The 10,167-nt window shown below is 36.7% G+C and overlaps 1 protein-coding gene across 2 annotated transcripts in view; it reads left to right on the forward strand.

Moving 5' to 3' along the window:
- Positions 1–6,492, forward strand: part of KLHL28 (kelch like family member 28) — a 33,837-nt gene extending 27,345 nt beyond the window's left edge. For both annotated transcript variants that reach the window (XM_053595359.1, XM_053595360.1), the window contains exon 5: positions 1,433–6,492. In XM_053595359.1, the coding sequence (XP_053451334.1) occupies positions 1,433–1,596 (164 nt within the window). In that variant the 3' untranslated portion in view covers positions 1,597–6,492. The remainder of the gene's footprint in view (positions 1–1,432) is intronic.
- Positions 6,493–10,167: the final 3,675 nt, after the last annotated feature.

The following is a 10,167-nucleotide window of genomic DNA, read 5'->3' on the forward strand; positions in this document are numbered from 1 at the left end:
AAGACTTAACATTTTTTCTTACAAATTTTGTTTGTAAGATACAACAAAACTCCAGTTTGAGCATCCCAAATCTGAAATTTGAGATGCTCCATTGAGCATTTCCTTTGTATATCACATGGTACCTAAAAAGTTTTAGATGAGCGGCGCCTATAGCTCAAGGAGTAGGGTGCCGGTCCCATATGCTGGAGGTGGCGGGTTCAAACCCAGCCCCTGCCAAAAACCACAAAAAAAAAAAAAAAAAAAGTTTTAGATTTTGGAACATATCAGATTTTAGATTTTTTGATTGGGTTGCTCAGTCTATTTTTATGATTAAAGAAACTCTTGAAGTATAAACATGCAAGGGAAACTGAAAGGAAAAACTGGACCTAACTATTTTAGTGTTTAGTTAGTTTTTTTGGTATCCTTGAGAGGGAAAGCCATACAAACAATGAGAACTTAAAAATTTGGGGTAGTAGGGCTGGGTCCAGGGCTCATGCCCATAAACCTAGCACTCTGTGAGGCGAGGTGGGTCAATTGCTTGAGTTCAGAAGTTCAAGACCAGCCTGAGCAAGAGCGAAACCCTGTCTCTAAAAATAGCTGGGCATTGTGGCAGGTACCTATAGTCCCAAATACTCAGGGGGCTGAGGCAAGAGGATTGCTTGAGCCCAAGAGACTGAGGTTGCTGTGAGCTATGACACCATAGCACTCTGGTGACAAAGTAAGACTCTGTCTCTAAAAAAAAAAAAAAAAAAAATTGGAGGTAGACTGTTTTTAAAACTGTTGTGTGTTCATATTTAAAGTAGAATTTTTAAAGCATAGATTATATGGTTATGAATTTTTTTTGTTTTTTTTTGTGATTTTTTTGGCCGGGGCTGGGTTTGAACCCACCACCTCCGGCATATGGGACCGGCACCCTACACCTTGAGCCACAGGTGCCACCCTGTTTTGCATGTTTTAATGTATTTGAAAACTTGATAAAATTAATTATTTCTAATAAAATAAATGCAATATAAAGTTATAAGAAAGCATGTAGAAAGATATACTACATCCTTTTTATTTATTTCCTTTTTTTTTTCTTGAGATAGTCTCACTATGTCACCCTTGGTAAAGTGCCAAAACTGCAAAAAAAAAAAAAAAGTGAGAGAGAGAGAGATTAACAGCAATGACTAATAAAAAATAGAGCAATTATAAAAATATGTTGTAATAAAAATCACGTGAATGTGATCTCTTTCTCACAATATCGTATTGTATAATACTCACTTATTTTTGAACAGTGGTTGACCTCAGGTAACTGAAACCATGAAAAGCAAAACTTCAGATAAGGGGGGATTGCTGTATCTGCTTCTAGATTGCTTATTTTAAGAAAACTTAAAATGCAAATTTGTTTATTTTTTGTGAGTAAAAGTGTACTTCCTGGTTCACGTTTCTTTCCTCTTTTTCTGACCTATCCTAGGAGTTGGTGCTGCAGTAATTGATAACTACCTTTATGTAGTTGGTGGGCACTCAGGGTCTTCCTATTTGAATACAGTGCAGAAATATGACCCTATCTCAGACACATGGCTGGATTCAGCAGGCATGATATACTGTCGCTGCAACTTTGGATTAACTGCACTCTGACAAGTGGAACTCCTGGAAATGGTGTGGTAGTGAAACTTGTGCCGCATGAAAGGATGCCCAGTTTTGTGAAATCCACAAGCTGCATTGCTTGCTTTTTAACTTGAAGTGGCATGAAGACTCAAAGTTTTGTTGGTACTTTGAATTGACAAATAGTTTTGGTTGCTCTTGATTACATAGTAAATCAATAATCAAAAAAAAAAAAAAAGGAAAAGACCTTACCAATAGAATTGTGCACTTTTTCCTCTAAGACTGGCATAGACTAGTTTTATGTTCTTAAGTATAGAAAACCTTGCTGCTTTTTAAAAAAAGTTCAGCTCTCCTTCCTTCCTTCCTTGATATGCACTATGATTTATTAAGATGAGAGATGTTTTAGATGCTAGAGAGTACTGAATGACTGGACAGAGCCGAAAAAGCTGGTTGGATGTAAATTCATATGCGTCACATTTTTTATTTGTCTTAAAACAAACAAAGGGCTGCTTTTTTCTGGTACTTTTAAGGGTTGTAAATATGCCATAGTGATTCATCTGAATACTCTTCCTGGGAAATGACTTTAGGGCTGGGATGTAACAAGTGTTAAGACAGTTGCTTTTACTATCATGATATTTGGGGCCCTGTTTTAAGAAAAGTCAGATATTTACTGTTCATGCCTTTTGTATATGGGCAGATTAATGCTAGATGAAGTTATTTACCCATCTATGGTGTACTAAGCCTAGATGGAAAGAGTTAACCATGTCAGTTGTTTAACTTTTGCATTAATTACACGGCAGGCTTCCCAAGGTTGATGTAAATATTTGAGAAGTATTTAGCACAATTCTTAGTGCATATTAATTTTTCATCTATCTTTATAATTTTAGTTTTCAAGGATCTTTGCGCTTTTTTTTTGAAGTGTTCAGATATTACAATGGTGCTAACTGTAGGATCCATAACAAGGCTATAACCAATGTTCTTTGGGATGCTCAGTATGAGATGTGCATGACATGTGTTGATAAGTCTTTTTCATTTTTACTGGCTTGATTCACTTGTGCTTATTAAAAATGTTAGCAATTGCACTAATATTAACATCCAGAAATTATCAAAATGGCCTATGTTTTGCTTTCCATAGTTCCTGAATAGTGGTTTAAAGAAAAATACATTTCTGATCTTTTTTGTGCTACATATTACATGTCCTTTTAAAAAGCAGAAATATATGTATTAAATATGAAGCACTAGGCAGTTATGCCTTACTTTGTACATTTCTTAGGTAACTGAATATTGTTATTGAGGAAAACTGGAACTCAATGTTTACCTTGAGTAGTGGTTCCAAATTTAGTTCTACTTTGATTAAAGAAATGATCTTTTAAAGCAGAATTGTTGACTGTAGCCAGTGATAGCTTATTTAAAAGAAGTGGTTAATTTATTTTATTTTAGCATGTTTTAGTGTCTGTCAGTCTTAAAAACAATAACTTGCATTTTGTTACGATGCTGGTACTTGTATTTTTGGTACTATAGTTATTTTTGTTTTCTTTTCCTTGATTTTTTTTAACCTGCCCACTACTTCTTTATAAAGTCTCTGGAAACCAGTGTATATTTTTTTCTTAAAAACATTCATACTTCATTCTTAAGTGCCATAATGTGCTAGACTATTGATCTTTTAGAAGCCATTTGTAATTATAAAACATGGGTTCATTTGTTAGCATATATGTTATTTCTTGAAAAATGTAGCCAGGCAATTTGCAGTTTTCCTTGTTCTTCCATAAACTGCCAGTTGTAGATTTGAATATATACTACAGAACTATGTAAAATTGTCTTTAATCATAAAAGTAGTATCATGCTTTATGAATTTTTGCACAGATTATAAAACCTTGCAAGTGATTTTTAGTCTCTTCTAATTTAGAACTCAGCAGGAGCTATTATTAAAATCTACAGTCTGATGATTTTCTGTGTTGCTTGTTTAAATAACATAATGATACATAGCAATAACTTTTTCATTGATTTGAACAAATCTATTGCATAGAAACAAGGTGCACTATTGTGGTTGGCCTAGGCTTTATTTAAGGAAAAGCAGTTTAAAATAGATTTCATCAGATACTGAATTTTAATCTCTAACTCAGTTTTCTTTGTTCATATTTAACCAAATTATTGAATATATTCCATTTTTAATCCCTCCCTCTCAGAAGATGATGGAATTTGAAAGACTATAGAAAATTATTTTAATTGTAAACACATCTATACATTTTAACAATGTTTACTCATGTATCAACTCTAATATCAATTAGTATAAAATATAATCATTTAGCAAATTAGATCAAAAGCACATAATGATCATTGTCTTTGACAAAAATCTAAATTTCATCTTGGTAAACACTAGACATGAAACATCTTGGGTAATAGTAAGAGCCATATACTAATGAACAAATTTATGAAACTCTATGATGGGAAGAGAAAAAATATTCAAAACCTAGAAATAAATTTATTTTAGTATTGCTAAACCTGGACTGTTCATAGCAACCAGAGCTATAAAATCTGACCTGACAACTGATAAGTTTACTATAGAGCCTTCTGTTACAAATTTGTGAAAGGTTCAAATATGAATACTCACCTGAAATTGTGAATTTACAGCCACATACTTCCTTTTTTTTTGAGACAGAGTGTTACTATGTCAACCTCGGTAGCATGCTGTGGCGTCACAACTCACAGCAACCTCAAACTCTTAGGCTTAAGTGATTCTCTTGCCTCAGCCTCCCAAGTAGCTGGAACTACAGGTGCCTGCCACAATGCCTGGCTATGTTTTTTTGGTTGCAGTTGTCATAGTTGTTTAGCAGGCATGGGCTGGGCTTAAACCCGCCAGCCTTGGTGTATGTGGCTGGCACCCTACTTACTGAACTATGGGAGCTGAGCCAACAGCCACATATTTCTTATGTTAAAAAGGATCAACATGTTTGGTTATAAATCCCCAGGATTAAGGGTGTTAGAAATATATATATTTAGGCAAGGAGGGAAAAGATATTAAAGATTACCCAGAAATATTTTGGGAAAGAGCAGCATTGGGAAATAGAAACTTATTAGTTGTAAAATAATTGTCTTCTATAATTATGTTATGAACACTTTATCTTTTAGGATTCCTTAGCTTTTTAATATTTGTTGAATGCCATAATAGAACTTAGTGATTTTTCTTTTTTTTTTTTTTGAGACAGAGTCTCAAACTGTCACCCTGTGTAGAGTGCTATAGCGTCACAGCTCACAGCAACCTCCAGCTCTTGAGCTCAAGTGATCCTTTTGCTTCAGTTTTTCTATTTTTAGTAGAGAGGGGGTCTCTCTCTTGCTCAGGCTGGTCTCAAACCTGCGAGCTCAAGTAATCCACCCGCCTTGGCTTCCCAGAGTGTTAGGATTACTGGTTTGAGCCACCAGCCACCATGCCCAGCCAACTTAGTGATTTTTAATGTAGCCCCAAGGATATTTACAAATTCCATATGTTAAAATGCTGTTTTAAATATGAGTGAATAATAAATGATAGGAAGTGGTATCAAGTGATAGGAAAGTAGCTTACATTTTGAAAGTTCATTTTGAGAGTTTATACATACAGAGGGTCTACTGTATGTCTAAGACATTCTGTTACAGGCTGTGGGAGCTAGAAAGGTAAGACATACTCTCCCTCAAAGAGAGTAAAACACAGTGGGAGAGATCTGTAACCTAATAGCAATTAAGATAAAATATGAATCTAATTCCTTATCCCCAACATCATAAGAAGTGATTAGAAACCTAGTTTATGTATAAATAGTTCTTTAGTATCCAATTAGGTTTTATTGACATGAAAAAGAAGTACAAAAAACCTAATGTGTACAGAACTCCAAATTTCCTGGAATTGGATAATGTATTTTCTAATAGAAAAACATACAGAAAAAATTTTAAAACTTATTTCCTGTAATATCAAGGCTATGGCTGACATTGAGGGAAATAGCTGTACATGTAATGCTGTTTATTTTCGGTTTCGATGGTGGATTCCTGGTATTGTCACCTAAGTGCTCATTTTCAGGAAAATCTGATTTCACAATAAACTTATTGCTTAAACTTCAATAAACTTGTGATAACCTCTTAACCTCTATAGTCTGAAAGTTAAGAAATTTTAAGATGTCACATGTCAAGTTAACATCCAGTTCTACTTCTTAACCTTTTTTTTCCTTTGTAAACAGCACTTTAATTAGACATGATTTAATTAGATAACAGTTATTCTGTGGCTGGTATGTGTTGGATTTTCAGTTATAGTACACTGATTCAGTATTGATAAACATTTGAAAGAGTAGGAATATAACACATTTTAAATACAATAGGTTTACAAATTTTCTTACTGGTGTAAATATGGAGTAAAAAATCCAGTTTACATCTCTGCAGAGAGAAAAATTGTTATCCATATGTCTTTTATATTATGCATATTTAACTAGGGGTAATTTATTGTTAATTTTGTCCAAGTTATGTGTAAGTCCCATTTATTTCAAAATACTAAGCAAAAAGTTCCAAGTTTGCCTTAAAATACAAGTGAAATTAAAGAACTGGATGATAATGCCTATATTTTTGCCTTATGAATTGTGCTGTATAATTAACCAGCAATGGTTTTGGTTTTAACAGGATTCTGAAATTTTGTAGATTTAGAGTACTAATATTTGTACTCTCTTGCAAAGAATGTGATCTAGTTGTGGAATATGTTAATGTTTAAATGTTTTTGTATGTGTATTTTACCTCTAAATATGTGGGTATCTTTTTAGCATCAGGGTTTTATTTTATTTTTGTTTACATAGTAAAGTGGCACTTGTATTCTTTTTTAATTTTAAAAGTTCTTTGTGTATATTACTGTGCTAATGCTCTGTAATGATTATGATCAAATTTCATTTCATGTAAAATGTTTAAAATAAAATTGAAAAACATAGCTTTGTGGAAGTCAATTTGATAATTGATGTGAAATGAACCAAGTTAACTTTGTCATCTTCACCTCTTAGGGTTTTTCTGGTAGATAGGGAGCGGCCTCAAAAGTTGAGGTAGATGTGGCACAGCCCCTTCTTTACATCCTCATTACCAGGTTATAATGAAAACCTGTCTCAGATCAAATTCTGCCACACATTCACACATTTACCAAAGAAACATTAGCAAAATAGACACAAAAGAGTTCAGTCCACAAGCCCAAGGCAGCCCCAGCTTTCTGTAGAGTGTCTAACCAGCAGTAGATGAAAGGTTTGCTTAAGGCCAACAAGGCAGTATTTCAGAGGATCCCAGTACTTTACCAGTCAGCATCAGGTAACCTGCAACGCCAAAGAACAGACTGTAAAGAGGAGGTCAAGACACAGGCGCTGCCATAAATTATCAGCCTGAATGGATTCAATCTTTAATTTTACTATTAAGAGAGATTTCCTGACATCGTGTTAGTCAAAGAGCCACTTTACTGATAAATGCTCCTGACATTTAATATGCTCATTAGCAAAACATTGGGCATTGATCAGATTATAGATAACAGAAGTAATTGCAGAAGACTTAAGCCTGCGTTTCCTGGTTAGAATACCAGCTAACCACCCCAACTGCATTCTTTCTTTTTTTTTTTTTTTTTTGTAGAGACAGAGTCTCACTTTAGAGTGAGTGCCATGATGTCACAGGACTCACAGCAACCTCTAGCTTTTGGGCTTCAGCGATTCTCCTGCCTCAGCCTCCCGAGCAGCTGGGACTACAGGCGCCCGCCACAACGCCCGGCTATTTTTTGGTTGCAGTTCAGCTGGGGCTGGGTTTGAACCCGCCACCCTCGGTATATGGGGTCGGCGCCCTACTCACTGAGCCACAGGTGCCACCCCCAACTGCATTCTTAATGAACGCAACTCTTAAAGAGTCGAAATTGGAACTTAGCAGATACAGTATGAAGTATTTAAAGTATTTTATAGATAATATAAAATATAGAAATATGCATTTTGAAAGAGGGACATGTTAAAATATTAAGATTTCTTGGCCATGTGGATTTTTTAAAGTTCTGTCTTTTTCTAAAGCATGCACACATAGCTTTCACATTACTCAGAAATTATTGAAAAATCTAGTCAGCAGACAGTTATTGAGAGCTTAGTAAGTGCAAGACATAACAGAAGGTGCAAAAGAGTAGTCCAAGCCATATCCTACAGTCCACCTGAATGTAAAAAAAGATACCTCAGATTTTTTTCACCCCAGGGAAGGAGAATAAAAGAAAGTGTTAGCTGGCAGAGGTCTACTGTGTTTCTTGGGTACTTTGATAAAATTACTATTATGTACGGTTCTTTCATTTGGGGTGGACATTTCAACCCTATTTTGGAAGACTGTGATGGACAGAGTGTAGAAGTCAGCAGTAGATGCCTAAGGGAATATATAAAAGAAGGCCTTCCAGTGCAGCACTAGAACTTAAGGCCAGCAGTAAAACTGAACGCCATGAAGGAGAGACGGCACGTATCGGAGCAGCTCAACTGAGTTTGGATATGCCTCCCAGGCTTTTATTTTTTATTTTTTATTTATTTTTATTTATTGATTTTTTTTTGTAGGGACAGAGTCTCACTTTATGGCCCTCAGTAGAGTGCGGTGGCCTCACACAGCTCACAGCAACCTCCAACTCCTGGGCTTAAGCGATTCTCTTGCCTCAGCCTCCCGAGTAGCTGGGACTACAGGCGCCCGCCACAACGCCCAGCTATTTTTTGGTTGCAGTTTTGGCTGAGGCCGGGTTTGAACCCGCCACCCTCGGTATATGGGCTGGCGCCTTACCTACTGAGCCACAGGCGCCGCCCTATTTTTTCTTTTTTAAAAGAAATGGAACCTCCACATACGCATCGCCCAGCTTCAACTTTTAACTATATTTTATTAGTTCTACTTCATCTATTCATTTTTTTTGTTTTTATTGGAATATTTTTAAGGACATCCTATGAATCTTAGATATGTAATATTACCACTAAAAAACTGAGGCTGCATCTCTAATCGAAAAGGAAACTTTACAAATGTATTCTAGAAGCCACATTGATATAATCACACTTAAAAATGAGTACTTTTGTAGTATTTAGTAGTCTACATTCAAACTTTCGTGATTGTTTCAAAAAAAAAATTTTGTTACCACTGGTTGCTTTGATTCAGAATCTAAACAAAATGTTATATATTTCATTTGACTGCCATGTCTCTTAAATCCCTTTTAATCTCTGCCAGTCACTGCCCCTCATCCCTTCTTTTCTTTATCCTATGTATTTATTGAAGAAATGAGGTCATTTTCTCTATTAGAATGCCTCACATTCTAGATTTGGCTAATTGCCTTCTTGTGCTATTGGTTAACTGAATGTCTCATTCTTCAAGTTTTCTACGAACCAATACATAGATGTAGTGAATTGGTGCCCTGGCAACCTCCAAATGAACCTTGATTAGCTTCGGGTTCTTTTTTATGCTTTGTTTGGAAAACATAGTCGCTGTGTTTTATAGTTCCAACAGTATTTGTCATGAGGTGTATCACATCTGTCTATCCTATTTTTTGTGATGCTAAGCTAAATTAGTGTGTTTGAGTTCAGGTGTCAAACTGATGATCCTCCATTATCAAGTTTCACATCAAATTCTTACCTGATGGTTTTAGCAACTATTTGGGTGGCTCCTGTGGCTCAATGAGTAGGGCGCCAGCCTCATATACCAAGGTGATGGGTTCAAACCCGGCCCCGGCCAAACTGTACCAAAAAATTAGCTGGGCATTGTGGCGGGCACCTGTAGTCCCAACTACTTGGGAGGCTGGGGCAAGAGAATCACCCAAGCCGAAGAGCTGGAGGTTGCTGGAGCTGTGACACCACGGCACTCTACCGAGTGTGATAAAGTGGGACTCTGTCTCTAAATAAATAAATAAATAAATAAAACTGATGGTTTTAACAACTATCGATAGCCACAGCTGGATCTATTACTGTATCAGACATGGCAAAATGGTGATTTTCAAATCCTGTCATTCCTTATGCATTTTTTTTTTTTTGAGACAGAGTCTCACTTTGTCACCCAGGTAGAGTTTGTGGCAGCACAGCTCACAGCAACCTCAAAGTCTTGGGCTCATGTGATCCTCTTGCCTCAACCTCCCGAGTAACTGGGACTACAGGCACCCGCCACAATGCCCGGCTAGTTATTTATTTATTTATTTATTTATTTATATTTTTTTTTTTGTAGAGACAGAGTCTCACTGTATCGCCCTTGGGTAGAGTGCCGTGGCGTCACACGGCTCACAGCAACCTCTAACTCTTGGGCTTACACGATTCTCTTGCTTCAGCCTCCCGAGTAGCTGGGACTACAGGCGCCCGCCACAACGCCCGGCTATTTTTCTGTTGCAGTTTGGCCGGGGCTGGGTTTGAACCCGCCACCCTCGGTATATGGGGCCAGCTCCCTACTCACTGAGCCACAGGCGCCGCCCAATGCCCGGCTAGTTTTTAGAGATGGGGGTCTTGCTCTTGCTCAGGCTGGTCTCAAACTTGTGAGCTCAAGCAATCTACCCGCTACGGCCTCCCAGAGTGCTGGGATTATAGGTGTGAGCCCCTGCGCCCAGCCTCCTTATGCATTTATTAACTAAAATTCTATAAAAGAAAGCATTTC

This window comes from Nycticebus coucang, chromosome 6 (assembly GCF_027406575.1).
Source record: "Nycticebus coucang isolate mNycCou1 chromosome 6, mNycCou1.pri, whole genome shotgun sequence".
Taxonomy (NCBI): domain Eukaryota; kingdom Metazoa; phylum Chordata; class Mammalia; order Primates; family Lorisidae; genus Nycticebus; species Nycticebus coucang.